Source organism: Gymnoscopelus braueri (genome assembly GCF_963280865.1).
Source record: "Gymnoscopelus braueri genome assembly, chromosome: 23".
NCBI classification, from domain to species: Eukaryota; Metazoa; Chordata; class Actinopteri; order Myctophiformes; family Myctophidae; genus Gymnoscopelus; species Gymnoscopelus braueri.
In genome coordinates, this window is record NC_137625.1 from 7,356,161 (window position 1) to 7,371,902 (window position 15,742).

Genomic DNA, 15,742 nt, shown 5'->3' on the forward strand with positions numbered 1-15,742 from the left:
GAGGCAGGTCCGTCCCAGTGTTGCCATGTCCGCTTATTATAAGCGACTTTGGGCTTCTGTTTCTGTTAAGTAGTTTCTAAAGTAGTTTCTAAACTAAGTGGCGTTGCTTATTTGGGTTTTCTTTAAAAATATATATATATCTTTTTTAAATCAGTGGTTCTCAAAACACTTTAATGTAAGGACCCACCACATTATGTATTTGTCCACGGACCCCCCCATCTGAAAATATTGTGTGCCAGGGACGGACCACCACACACGTTTTGTGTTGTTAAAATGGTGTAACTTTTTTTTCACGATTTTTTGAAGATTGTAGATCTAGATTGGCTATTTTCAAGTGAGTCTCAGGGTCTTGGGTTCAATCTTTTTAGCATCATTTTGTACTTTCTGTGCTTTTTTTGCAAACTGTTAATAAAGTACTCAATCAATCAATCAATCAATCAATCAATCAACCAATCAATCAAACTCCTCACCCTCCTTCAAAACCTCTCTAAAAGAGCACCTACAGGTGGCTGCAAATTGTAACTGGCCCCTGTAAAGTCTAAGCTCATCACCGGAAATGCTCATCACCCCCCCCCCCCCAAAAAAACAAACTGTTTACTGTACATGTCTTTCTTTCATATGATGTTTTTTTTGCATATTATTGTATATTGTTGTTTTTCTTTAAATGCCTCGATGCATTGAATACACAGGAGTCAGGGCCTTAATGGAAACAAGCCCAGAGGGCTTATCTGCATAATCCTTTTTTTGTATAAATCTGTGCCACAGTACCTTGTTTTTGCAAACTGTTAATAAAGTATTCAATCAATCAATCAACAACATTTTTTTTTTCAAATATCCAATGCTCATATGTTGCCTAAATGCCTAGTCTTTTCGGGCATGTTTTAATTAATAGACCTGGTTGCTTGTTTCTCTCGCAAAACATCTGGCAACACTGTTCCCGTCCACTGCCATGTTGGATTGGATGGGAACTGGTGTGTGTGTATGTGCATGAGTATATGTATGTGTGTGTGTGTGTGTTGGGGAGAGTTCCCAGGAAAGAAGTTTTGTCGTCTTCCATAAAGACGTCGTCCCTGCGACGTCGTTTGACCTGATTCTAAACGGGGGGGGAAAGAAAGTGGGACATAATATTCTCTTTGTGCTCGTTTGGAAATATTTAAAAACCCTGACACGGATCTTGTGCGTGAATCTATATGTTCGGCTGAAGGAAGGAGGCCAGGCCACACGGATGCCAGGAGAAGAATTGTACCCTGGACTTTGTTTATCATCTGCCTTTAGTGATACTTCTCGTTCTGTTTGGTTATTGATCATAAACATAGTGAATAATGAGCGGACACCCCGCGCTCCAGCGGCGGCAGGGCTCCAACGTGGGCTCCATGCTGCTGACCCCCCAGGAGAACGAGTGTCTGTTCAACCACCTGGGGAGGAAATGCATCGTAAGTTTGTAATGTGTGTGTGTGTGTGTGTGTGTGTGTGCATTGGTGGAAAAAGTACTCAAATATTTTACTTAAGTAAAAGTACCAATACTGCAATATAAAAATACTCTGTTACAAGTAAAAGTCCAGAATTCAAAATTAACTTGAGTAAAAGTACAAAAGTATTGGCATCAAAATGTACTTAAAGTACCAAAAGTAAAAGTACTAAATATTTGAAAATAGCCGATCTACAAGCTCACAACGCGTCTGAGCTTGTAGATCTGCTATTTTCAAATAGCCTAGGTATAAAATAGGGCTAAAGTGGTTAATGTATGTTTCATTATGTCATAGTTTATATCTGAAAAGTAACTAGTAACTCAAGTTTTCAAATAATTGTAGTGGAGTAAAAGTACAATATTTGCCTCTGAGATGTAGTGGAGTAGAAGTAAAAGTATTGGAAATTGGAAATACTCAAGTAAAGTACAAATACCTCAAAATTGTACTTAAGTACAGTACTTAAGTAAATGTACTTAGTTACTTTCCACCACTGTGTGTGTGTGTGTGTGTGTGTGTGCGTGTGTGCGTGTGTGTGTGTGTGCGTGTGCGCGTGCGTGTGCGTGTGTGTCAGTCTTATGTTGTTTCTTGTGCGTCATTTGGTGACTTTGTTGCCAGAGAACAGCACCAGGAGTTCAGGAATTTGGGAAATGATTGTTGTTGTATTAGCCCTGAAACAATTGACTGTCATATATTATTTGACCGTCATGGAAGAACTTCAACCTGGTGTTTGCACTTTCTCCCGTCTTGGCCCGTACATCTACATAAACGTTCAGATTTCAAATATAAAGAGCTTACCCCATGGCCACGGATGTTACGATTATGTACGGGCCCTCAGCAATGCCCGTATCTTCCGTATTGTTGAATAAAAATAATTGTAATCCGGTCGGTGGCCGAATTTCCTCCATATGCTTTCAACTACGCAACCCTTATCGGTTGAGGGGTGTATTGCACTCTGTTACATTATTAACTATGAGAAAATGGCCACCGATCGGATTAAAATGCTTTTTATTGAACAATACGGACGATACGGGTACTTCTGAGGGCCCGTACATAATTGTAACATCCGTGGCCATGGTGTCAGCACTTTATATTTGAAATCTGACATCTTATGTAGATGCACGAGCTAAAAAAGGACAAAGTGCAAACACCAGGTTGAAGTTCATCCATGACGGTCGTGACAGACAACCGTCATGTGATCCTAGTTGTTGTATATCAATGAGGAAAGCTTGACAGCGAATCTACACATGATCTGACTGGTAGATCTGTTTTTTTTCTCGACAAGACTGGACGGGGTATGAATTGGTCAATTGGTGACATTTGGGGTGAGAATACAAACTTTGTTTTTGCCCCCGAGGCCCGTCGGCCCGCCACTGTGGCTCTCCTGTTGCAGTCTCCACTATAGTCTCTCTCCCGGTCTCCACTAGTCTCTCTCCACAGTCCACACACACACCTGAAAACACCCCGGGAGGAAACCTGAATTTCACTCTCTGCAAAAACCTGATATGCAGCATGTCAGCCATGATTGTTTTGCTGTTGTTGTGGGAGTTGTCAGTTCGAATCTATGCTTCTTCCTTCAACGCTGTTAAATCCATCAACAGAGAGGGAGAGAAGAGAGAGGAGAGGAGGGGAAAGGAATGATATTTCGCGCTGGCATTAACTTTACATAACTAACTCAACAACCAAACCTTCCTTGGCTGTTTTCAGAAGCATATGATGTGTGTGTCCACGGGGAACAGTTTGTGTGTCGAGTCGACCCGACTTGCCTGTAAACCACTTTAATTCGGTGAAAAATAGCTGATCTATAAGCTTGTAGATGGGATGTATTCACCTCAGAGAGTTGGTGTAGTAGAGGGAAACACTAGCGGAATCTAGTGTGTAGAGCCCTGGGGGTCTGGGGGTCTGGGGGACCCCGGGTCCACCATGGGTTTAAGTGGCTATTATAGTGGCCATTTCACATCAGCCCCCAGTGTGATCAGAACACATTAAAACAGCCCCACCGCCACCACTGCATAACATGACTCGTGATTAGCATCGCAATGTCACGATTCACTTGTATTTGACAAGGGCATTATGTAAGGCGTTTGGAATTCAGTTACTTCATTGTGAATCTGAACGCTTCTCATTCACACGAGTAGGATATTGATTTGTGTTATTCTGTACTAGAAAGTAGGTGGTTAACTAGTAGTCATGAGTATCAATATGGCAACTTTTTGGGGACAAGTTTTCTATTGGTCATCAGATTCAGCACCCACCACTGGGCAGTGGGCACCAGGGTACCTCAACAAACATTGTTGGTTTATCCACAGACAAAGTGACATCTTTCCCTTTTGACTCTGCCTGACTGTATTCTGTTTCTCCATGAGTAGGCCTAATGCTCATTAATGAAGTTGTCCAAAAAGCAGGCATTTGGCAAATCGTTAATAATAACTAAAGGCTATTTTTTTTTTTTAAATGCAGCTGAAGCGATTAAACTGTTTTACTAATATTGCTGGGGACCCGCCTTAACCCCTTCAAGGACCCCTGGGAGTGTCTGAACCCCACTTTAAGAACCAGTGACCTAGATTATCCCCCTAATGAGAGAGATCCCTGGTTAAATTCCCACTGCAGCCATTTGTCCTGGCAAAATATCACTGAGCCAGGCACAGAAGCCCTGGTTATTGATACAATGCTCCAGATAAGACAAAATGTCAAAGGATGACGAAGCATGTATTCTTCCCTGTCTGTTAAGATCAGCTTTAAACTGACTGCTTGTTCAACCTATTTGCCTAGCAGCAAGTATGCGGCTTAATCAGATTTCCCTCTATGGCTACAGGTAAACTAGGTGTGTGTGTGTGTGTGTGTGTGTGTGTGTGTGTGTGTGTGTGTGTGTGTGTGTGTGTGTGTGTGTGTGTGTGTGTGTGTGTGTGTGTGTGTGTGTGTGTGTGTGTGTGTGTGTGTGTGTGTGTGTGTGTGTGTGTGTGTGTGTGTGTGTGTGTCTCTCTGTGTGTGTCTCTGTCTCTGTCTCTGTGTGTGTGTGTGTCTGTCTCTGTCTGAAGGGAAATAGTTACTTGGTGTAATGAGTTGACACGCACAAGTGCAGCCTTACACACAACATTAATGGACAAAATATAGGAACACACAGATACAAAGGGTGATACACACAGAGCGTGTATACTTTCACCTGGCCACTTCTCATGTTACTTCCCTGTAGTATGTCTCACATATAGTTGCCTTTGTGGTGGGCAGCAGCGGCAAAGTGGTTCCATGTTCGTGAAGCAGAAATGCCACTTCCTCTTAGTCTCATTGGGGCCAATCATAGGGGAGCCTCACCTCTTTCCTCTCTCAGGTGTGTGTGTGTTGCACTGCCATGCCATGTGTGGACTTGTCTCTTTTTCTGTGCTAATTCCAGACTCCTTTGACATTGAATGCTGAAACCTTCGCAGTTATTCCTCTCTCCCACACTTGCGTTAACATTTGTATGTTAATATCACCTTGAACGAGCACGCACGCACGCACGCACGCACGCACGCACGCACGCACGCACGCACGCACGCACGCACGCACGCACGCACGCACGCACGCACGCACGCACGCACGCACGCACGCACGCACGCACGCACGCACGCACGCACGCACGCACGCACGCACGCGCGTGTGTGTGTGTGTGTGTGTGTGTGTGTGTGTGTGTGCGCGCGCACACTGTTAAGGTGTGTCTGTGCACCTGTTTAAACATCCAGAGTGACATGGCTTCTCAGGTATTCTGGACATCAGGACAGTCACCATGTGACAGCAGGGACATTCCAAGCTATTCATCATTGTGTGTGTGAGTGAGAGGGAGATGGAGTTTTTTTCATGTATCAACGATTTGATGCAAAACAAAAGTTATAGATTTTTGTGATTAACCACTTAAGCCCTAATACTTCATTGTACAGCAGGGTCATGCAAAAATACATTAGCGAAAATAAGTTTTTGTATTTTATAACTTTTACAGTATGCAAGGTAAACACATTAATCAAACGCATATAGACAGTATAGTGCCTCAGTAATCTAGGATCATAGCATAAACCAATTAACCATCATCAGTCTAAACAGTATAATATAAAAAAAAAGAGAAATAATAACCCGTACACTGAAATTATACAAACTATAGGATGCCAGGTCAATAAATGAACCTGGCATCTGTCTAAAGAACATGCCATCTGACTGCATGGTCATCAAGGTCAGGTCAAGTGTTACGAGCTAAGGTGGAGTCTGAAGAGGTGAGTTTTCAGATTACGGCGGACATTTTATTCGGGAGTGAGTCTGCAGTTCTAACTGCAATGGGGTTTTTGTTCCTCAGTTTGGGAGCCAGATGGAAGAAGAGTCTGGGACGCATAGTGTTGTCCTGGATATTTTAGAGAAGGTTCTGACAGCTTCGCTGTGTTAGCTGATCTGAGTGAGCGGGAGCGGAGGGGTTGGGTTGGATCAGGCTTTGAAGATATGGAGGGAGTGGAGAAGAGGGAAGACGTGAACTTTTTAGCTGGTTGAAGACCAAGCATGCTGCGCCATTCTGGATCATATAGCTTGGTTAGAGGCTTAAGTGCTCAAGCTGGGAGGCCAGTAAGGAGCGAGTTACAGTAGTCAAGTTTTGATATGACTGAGGTCTGGTCTGAGCTGGAGCTGGACTTACTCCGGGGTGTGGAAGGGACTGATCCTTCGACTGTAAACCTACAGGATCGAGTGACCGCTGTAATGTGTGCCTTGAATGAGAGCTGACTGTCCAGGACAACACCAATGTTCTTGGCCAACAATATTCAGGAGCTTATCTGCAGTTATATCGTCATTTCATTCCCCGCTGTTAAAAGGCGTTACATGGTGGCTCCTACATGTAGGATACATATACAGTATACAGTATGTTCTGTTGTGGGTCACCTATACTGTAGTATGAATAATCAAACAAAATAAAGGTTTTGTGGAATAAGTTACTTTTCCTGTCATAATATTCTCACCACTGTGTGCATTTGACATGCAGTATTTTTCGCCTCACAAAACGGGAGTGGATTTGGAAGTGGGCTAGAAATGTCGTCTTGACAGGAAATGCACCAGTGTTACACGATGCAGCGATTTGGTTGGCAGGTGTCTCGCCACTCCATGTCACTCACTGTAGTTCAATGTAGCTCAGCTATGATTGGAAATGAATGACTTCCAGTCACTTTGTCGCTTATTGTCGCTGTTGGTGTGACTGTAGGGTAATCTAATGTCTATTGGCTAGTTTAAAATTTAAACTGTTGCACGCCGAAAATAGCAGATCTACTTGTTAAAAACACGTCGGTATGTGGTGCGTTAAGAGCTTGTAGATCGGCAGCTATTTTCGGTGATGATGTGTGACGGGCCGTGTCTACAGAAAGCGCCTTTGTTTTTAGTTGAGGCGAGGATTGCTTTGGATATCATGGGGCGGCCGTGGCTGAGTGAGATGCCGACTGAGAAACCAAACATCCCCGGTTCGTGCCCCGTTCCTCGTGTCCCTGAGCAAGACACGCTTAACCCCTAACTGCTCCCCGAGGCGCTGCACCTGTACTAGCGCCCGCTGCTCCTGATACTTAGGATGGGTTAAATGCAGTATGATACCGCATTTCACTGTATATACAAATGTACAATGACAAATACTGCACAGGACAAGAGTGTGGACCAACTATTATAATTCATTATGTCTGGCATGCGTCGTACTAAGCGACGTTCAATTCTAAGTATCAACAAAGTGAGACTTTTTTGCTCCCAACTATTTTTCTACTTGAAGCGGCCAGGCCGAGAGCGCTGAAACGTGATGCTCGGCGTGGGGAAGAGGAGCATTCTTCATAATCCGTCTTACCCTTACCATAGAAATACAAGGCAGAAAGGCTCGGAAAAACCCTTTCTGTGGACACAATCCCTGAAAAGGCTTTCAGAGAGACACTATCTGATACAGAGGCTGCCTGAGACAGTGAGAGACATACCGAAAGAGTGAGACATACCCACCCAGAGAGAGAGTGAGATCGAGAGAGAGAATATAATGAGAGAGGTGGCAGAGAGAGTCGGTGGCATGATGAGGAAGACACAGACAGAATGTATGTTTGTGTACTTGTATTACTACACTTGTGCGGGCCAAATATCCCACAAGTATGGTAGACTTTGAGAAATAGACATTGTGAAGACCATTTTCCTTGTCCTCACAAGAGAAATGTCTGTTTTTTGGGGGTAAAAGATTCAGCTTGGGGTTAGGATTGGGCATTTAGAGCAGAGGTCTTCAACAGGGGGTCCGCGACCCTTAGGGGGTCCGCGGAGGTACTGCAGGGGGTCCGCAAAATTGTTGTTTGATTAAACAATATTTTTGTTTAACATTTTTTTTGTCTTTCTTTGCACAATGCACAATAACATGGTATGTTTATACATATTTTGTAGAGAACTTTTATTTTGCACACCTACTGGGGCAGGTGTGTAGGAGCAGGCAATATAAAACACAATTTTATACATAAATATACAATAGATGTGGTAGCCCCCCCTACCCTACGAGGTAGGGGGTCCCTGCTCCATCTACCCATCAGTTTGGGGGTCCCTGGCCTGAAAAGGTTGAAGACCCCTGATTTAGAGGTTAGGTTTAGGGTTGGAGTTATGCCTGATTTAGTTGTCATGCACCGGAAATAGCAGATCTATAAGCTCACAGACCGCACCTAAATGCACCGAAAATTGCAGATCTACAAGCTAGCAGATCTACGAGGAGGTCGGTTATTTTCGGCTTTAGGGTCAAGCTTAAAAATCGACCCAAAAAAAGCATTCATAAAAATGGCATTCATAAAATTGCTGTCCTAATTGTTGATGTCCTCACAAGTACTGTTATACAAATGTGTGTGTGTGTGTGTGTGCATGTGAGAGAGAGTTATTGGAAGAGACTGGCATTGTGTGTCTCCCCTTCCAAATCTAATTAGAATGCCAACCAGTGATTTCCTGTCTGACTGAGTGACTCACTGAGTTTCTTACGTAACCTTGTTGTTAAAGCAGCAAATGTAGAAATCAGCTGTCATCCCTCATCTCACTGTGGCTTCGGTATTATTTCATCTGCACAGTGCACTGAGCTCTGGCCCTGAGGAGGTTCATTAACCTTTGGTTTATTGTTGTTGTAAAATATGTGTGTGTGTGTGTGTGTGTGTGTGTGTGTGTGATTAGTGAGCAAAGGTCTTCATCTTTGTTGGTGTTTGTTCACGTAACAGTAAATGTTAATTTAACACTGAGATTGTAAAGATGGACCCAAATGAATCTGTAAGGCATGAAGATTTTACTGTATGTTCCATTGACTGCCCAGGAATCCAGGATTGAAATTGTGCAATTTAGATAACTTATGTGGATATATTGAACAATATGAAAAGATGTATTGTATCAAGGTATCAAATATATAGTTTTTTAAAGATTTATTTTTGGGCTTTTTTTAAATGCTTTTATTGATAGGATAGTAGGTTGACAGGAAATGGGGAGAGAGCTGGGGAGTGACGTGCAGCAAAGGCCATCAGGATCGAGACTCAAACTCACAACGTGCTGTCAGACTACTTTGGAGCCTAGGTGCCCGGATCACTATGCCAGCCGTCCGGTCCAAAAGTTTTTGTTTTTAAGTACTTCTCGGCTATGAAAGGGAAAATGATTCACCAAAATAACATTATACCTCTCTGTTGTTAACACATCCACCGCCAAGAACGTAGTCCTACGGTCCGTTAAATCCAACTGTTAAGCGCCGAAACCGTAGTCCTACGGTCCGGGTGTTTTTTCCTTTTTTTCTAATTTTTTATTTTTTTTCAATTTTCTAGGGGGACCATTTTCAGTGTAACACCACCAGAAGTCGACCGGAAGTGCGGTCCCGTTTTTTGTTTCCCGTCGGCCTCCATTCTAAGTCGTACACTAAAAGCCTTGTAAAACCTATGTAGTTTTTCATCCTCGCATTTCCCATGTTAACATAAACGGTCAGAACTCAAACATGGCGGCTCCGTTTGACACGCGGTCTCGACGAGTAGACACCAGGACATGTGCCCGTTGTTTACAAACAGTGGATTGCGCAATCTAAAGGATTTTAACGGGGCCTATGGCGACCTGAAAAAAACAAAAAACAACAATAAAACCTTGGCACTGGTGAGTACATTATGAGATTAGCCCTTGGCGGTGGATGTGTTAATGTTAGGCTGCACCAGCGCTCCTGTTTTTGTGTATAGAGGGGCGGGTGTATAGAGGCGCAGAGAGATTGCGCCTGATCTCATTGGTTCACCGATCTGTCCGTCAACCCCCGCCCTGTTAACACAACATTACGCGCGACGCCCACTGCACTCTGGTTGGTTGGGGAAATGAAACACTTCCTATACCAGGTACACCGACGCGTTCCTCCAGGCTTTTATTTTTTAGCAAAACTAAACAAAAGCCTGGAGATCGAGGCTAGTTAATGTTAACCCCTTCACCCATGACCCTGTGTACTGGAGCTAACTGTGCCTCCGTTCTGGATGTATAATCCAAAGTCATGGAATGGGCTTGGAGAGCAGAGAAAATTAGTGCCAACAAACCTACAGTATACCCTGAATTTCCTTCTTTTCACCTATAGTTTTAGGCCTCACCAGACTATCAGTAGGTGGAGATCTCTGATCGTCTGGCTACGTAAGACAATAGTTGCAGCCCTAATCAGCACTGTAAGTTAATAAATAGAGATGAACATTACTGTGAGTGTGTACAAGGATCTGCCGCAATGAATGACCTGGTAGCGACAGTGATAGAGAGACAGGAAAGGCACACCGGAGAGCAGGGGAATGACACACAACAAACAGTTAGGCCGGCCGGGAGTCGAACCGGGGACACGATTAACTCTTTGACTGCCAGAGTATTTTCATAAAGTACTCCCCCAGTGCCAGCAATTTTCGTGTTTTTTTTATTTTTATATTTTGAATTTTTCTCATGAAAATAATTTAAGGACACATAATTTAAAGACCCAGCACAAATCCGCCACTAGAGAGCAGCACATGACAGCTTGATCAAGTCGTTGGGTCTCTCTCACCCTTCTTGATAGATTAGACAAGGAAAAACATGAAAACGGATGTGACGTCGTCCCAGATTGTTTTGATCGGCGAAAATTACGATGTGATACACGACGGCGATGACTGATCGTCACCCAGACCATAGATTATAGAAGAGAACCGTTCCGTTTGTCCGTTATACCGTGTGAAAAACCGTTTATTTACCTATTTTGGACGAAAATGACTGGGGAAAAAAATCAAAAACCGGAAACGGAATCCAGGCCATGAAACCGGATGCAGATGTCCGTGAAGTAAGTGGAACTCGAGAATAACATTGAATATTAAGCAGCATAGCGCAATCAGAGATTAAACAATGAACGCGCGTCGACGGCCAACTGGACAAAGTAGCACTTGACGCGTTATCGCGTCGTCCGCAGTCAAAGAGTTAAGAAGCCATTTTGCGGCCCTTGTGGTAAGCGCCCCAACCATTCGGCTAGAGTTTGAAAGAAAGGTTGATTTGTGGCAGAAACGTACAGCGGTGTGTATGGTGTTATATGAAATGTAAGCTTATATCGATCATTGTTTACTTAGTTAACGTCACCACTGACTGTCTTCCACCTCATGTTCAAGGGCTTCTGGAGAAGCTAAACTTTTCAGTTTCTCATCACTATTAAAAAAATAAAAGTCCATAGAATAATTGCTATAAATGAATCGATAGTTGCAACCCTAGTGATAATATCACGTTATGTAATATCACCAGGCTTGTGCTAGTTCACAGCCCAGGCACCTAGACAGACCAGCCACAGGAAGTAAACTATGTTCATAAGATATGTATCTTCAAAGATCACCTTTGTTAAACAGGACTCTGAATGTACTCCCATAGGCTAGCTGCAGTACTCTGGAATGATCAGATTATTAAGTTATTCAATATTCATAATGTTGATAATATTTCTGAATGTTATAGGTTCTCTTCTCATAGACTTGTATTGTGATATTCCAGAGGAAATAGCCCACAACCAGGTTGACCTGGATTGACCTGGATTTCAGAGCACCTTGGCATAGACTGGAATCAAACTTTAAACAACTTATTGTGATTTATTTGGTTGAAGATGGCTGCTGTGTGTTATTGTTGTATAGTAATATGAGATAGAGATTGAGAGTTGCGTGGAATAATAACGTCTGCCTGTGATTCTGACACAAATGTGAATCATGAATTTGGAATCACAGCACATACTGTAAGTAGTTCAACCTGTGCACTGTTACACACACACACACACACACACACACACACACACACACACACACACACACACACACACACACACACACACACACACACACACACACACACACACACATAGAGAATAATGCTCATTGGTATTCCTTGTGTTGTTTTCTGCATCAGCAGTACTCCGAGGCTGACCGGGCAGAAGCTGGATACGGTCCAAGTCTGTGTGTGTGTGTGTCCTTTTCTCTTTCTGTAGCGTTTCCTCTGTGTGTGTGTGTGTGTGTGTGTGTGTGTGTGTGTGTGTGTGTGTGCAGGCAGACTGCCTGATCAGCAGTCCCCTCTAACAGGAAGTCTCGTGGTCGACCTCCTCTGGAGCAAGCGGAACATGACTCCCATTTTTCCTCCATTCTCCTTCAATCATCCCTTTTTCTGTCCCCTCATCCTTTCTTCTCTTCTTTTCTCCCCTGCTATTCTCTCTTTCTTTCTTTTCTTTCTACTAACCTCAACTTTATCTTTTTTACCACTTCTCTCTGTTCTTTTTGTTGTCCTCCTCATCCATAATTTCTTCATGCCTTTTTCGTCGACTTCATCTCGCCCTGGCTGCTTCGCTCCTCTCATCTTCTCTTCTCCCTTTACTTGGCTTCACATAGTCTGCTTGTTTCTTCTATATTGTCACATGAAAGGTTTACATGTATAAAAAAGTGGGTGAAAAAAAGCTCACATCATTTGTAGTTTTCAGGAAAGGGAAGAAGAATAGAAAGAGCAAGCAACGCTGCTCTCACAAGAGTAGCATTAGATATTGGGTGCATGGTTAGAAGAAATGGCAGTGGAATGAGGCAGTTCAAATAGCAGGAGATCTAGTAACAGATATATTATACACGAGGTGCAGCAATAGAATAGCAACAGATATAGAACAGTAGTTCTCAACCCTTTTTGGATCAGTGCCCACTTTAAAATCTTGAAAGTGTTTGCGGCCCACCCATCTGGCCACTTAGTGGCTGGTGCGTTAAGTGGTCAGATGGGTGGGTTGCGTGCATTTTTCAGATAATGTTTTTTAATCAATTTAATCAATCAATCAATTGTGTTCCAGCTTTGATCAATGGAGTTATTTGTTATCTCTATCACAATGAAAACACATTTTCAAGATTTTCAAGGAAAAGTCATAATTAATGTTTATATCAATGTTGTATTATCGTTAAAATGTTTGTGTTTTGCCAATTATTTGGGGGCCCACTTGCAATACCTTTGCGTCCCACCAGTGGGCCCCGGGCCACATCTTGTGGCCTCCCTTTCTTTCCTCTTACTGCTATAGCTCTCCCATGCACCTTTCCAGGGCTGTCCACTCTATAGTCCAACAATCGTTTAACCACATGAACCCTATAGCGTCCCTATTCTGGGTATGTCATAACAGGCGAACATTCAGCGAAAATAGCAAATGTACAAGCTGACAATGTGTCGCAGTGCAACCCTACGGGTCCATTTGTTTCCATACACTCAGAGTTAACTGAGGATTTTACTGTGTGTCAGTGTCCTGTGTGATAGTGTCCTATCTACATCTCAGCCTTCTACTGGATCAGCACATCACTTCCTTGTGTGTGTGTGTGTGTGTGTGTGTGTGTGTGTGTGTGTGTGTGTGTGGGCAAAATATTATCGTGAAAATATCGATATGGAGGTATTTGGTCAGAAATATCTTAATAAATTGTGAATCGTGATTTTTTTTTTTTACATATCCTAGAGCTGTGTGTGTGTGTAAAAATGTGCAAAATATTAAGGGAGTTAGGCCACAAAAAGTTTGCGGCCGATCGGTCAAGTGATTGGCAAGATTAGGTGTGCACGCACACAGACATACCCTCTTCTAGACTGCTTGCCGCTTAGGAGCGACGCCGTAAAAAGCGAGTGTGAGAGGCTGGTGGCTGGGATAGAGAGACATCAGAAAGAGAGCATGTGTGAGAGTCAATGGGGTCTGTGTCCTTGCATTTGTGCGCACGTATATGAAATGGTGCAGCGGAACACGTGCGTTTGAGAAGGAGAGAGTTCATCTGAGTACGAGAGAGAGGGGGAGAGAGAGAGAGAGCGAGAGAGAATGGGAAAGCGAGAACCAGAGAGAGAGTGTTTCTTTGTTGGCCAATAGCGTATACATGCTTATTGTATGATATGCTTTCTATGGATGGCTGGATAGTAAGACAGACAGATAAGAGAGAGTGTGAGATAGAAACTGAGACAATGAAACGGCAAGTTCATGTCCGGCTTTGATGATGTCATCTAGACACAGGGCTGCTCAGCCTTGGGCGCTGTCAGAAGCAGTCAGTTCCAACACGAGGAGATGAACCTCCAGGGCTATACAGCACTGGCTGCTAATGGTCTAATTCCATTCTTTATTGAAGATTAGTTTATGGCAAGTTTTCCGTCCATTGTGTTTGAACTTTGAACAGGCATCGAGGTAGGAGGTAGTGCTGGGTCGGATCCGACATTGAGGAACCGGAATCTGTTCCATGATTTCCATCACATTTGGAACCGTTTCCGGAACCGGTTTATCACACTGTCAGAGGCAGAGCTGGTATGTGGACTTCACGTCTGCTATACACAATTACATAAAAGTATTTTTTTGTAAAATATATATATACCAACGAATGGATTAACCACTTAAGCCCTATGTTATGCTCCGTCGCACAACTGTGTATGAGAATAGCCGATCTACCAGTTCACGACTTGTACATCTGCTATTTTCATTTATATTTGTTAACACATTGGGTGCCAGAGGTTTATTAAAATATTATACGTTGAGTGCCTGCATTTCTTCCATCCACTTGCGTTATACGTTTCGTGCTGCAGAAGCCCCGACGCGGAAGTGCATGTAAACAAAGCGTGTGTGCGAGACGGCGGAGGGTCCCGACTAACGCCTGGAACAATAATATTTCCAACGCGATCCTCCATTGCAGCGTGATCGCCGATCGGAAACGGCTCGTTTCCACCACATTAAAAAGAAATGGAGATATTAAGCTTTTAGTCAAGGAGATAACATTGAAAACGCCGACCGGAAGGATTTTTGACATGGAGCCTCATCCAGCCTCTTCTTCTCAGAAACTCCTTGGGTGATGTCAAAGTTTCGTTTTAGCGCCCCACGTGGGCCACTCGTATAAAAATAGAATTGGGTCAAAAACGGTCCGGACCGTTTTCGGCACTTCTCGTTTGGACCTTCAAAAACGGTCCGGACCGTTTTTGGCATTCAATGTGTTAATAAATTATTGGAATTCTTTTTTTATTTTTGGCTATAATGACATGCCCAAATAGATAGATTTTTTTTTGTAATAGTTGATTAACTTGTTAACAGTTGCTGCAACCCTATTCATAACTCAGCTCATTAGTGAAATAAAGTTCATTTGGGACAGAAGAGACAGAAAATATCTATATATATTCCATTTTATGATGCAGTCTTGGGTTTTCTTGGGTCTTGGGTTTTTTCTATTGTTTGGCAGAAACTTTAACCACATGAATCCTAGCGTCCCTATTTTGGGCATCATAATAAGCAAACATTTGGAGAAACAGCACATCTACAAGCTCACAACACGTTGAGAAAATCTATATCAGTCAAAACATCGGTAATCGTTGGTTTAGAACCAGTGGCGTAACGCAGAATCGCGGGGCCTCCCCGCGGGAGTTTCACGTGAGGCCCACGCACGTGCGAGCGAAAAATCTCGGTCTAATTTGGGTCTAATTCGGTCTAATTCGGGTCTAATTCTGTTCTATTTGACCAATATAAATCAACTTTTTTCTTTTTTTTTGCTGTAAAAATATTTGTATCAGTGCAGGCGGGGCCCCCTCTGCTGGTGGCCCCCCCGCACCGCATCACTTGCTACCCCTCAGTTACGCCACTGTTTAGGACTCGGAATCTGTCCCAAAAACCTTTTTATGCTTTTTTTTTCAGACAGATTCAGTGAAGTGATAGACAAGAAACACGGAGAGAGAGTGACATGCACCAAATGGTCTGGCCGACCGGGAATCGAACCGGGCACTCGCTGTCAGGCATTAGAGCCCATGTGGTATGAGCGCCATCTACCCGGCTATCAAGT

At 43.3% G+C, this 15,742-nt stretch overlaps 1 protein-coding gene across 3 annotated transcripts in view; it reads left to right on the top strand.

Annotated features, from left to right (window-relative positions):
• The first annotated feature begins 959 nt into the window (after nt 1-959).
• The window catches only part of LOC308079967 (actin nucleation-promoting factor WASL-like), a 56,993-nt gene continuing 42,210 nt past the window's right edge, over nt 960-15,742 (top strand). For all 3 annotated transcript variants that reach the window (XM_080421635.1, XM_080421636.1, XM_080421637.1), the window contains exon 1: nt 960-1,433. In XM_080421635.1, the coding sequence (XP_080277761.1) occupies nt 1,323-1,433 (111 nt within the window). In that variant the 5' untranslated portion in view covers nt 960-1,322. The remainder of the gene's footprint in view (nt 1,434-15,742) is intronic.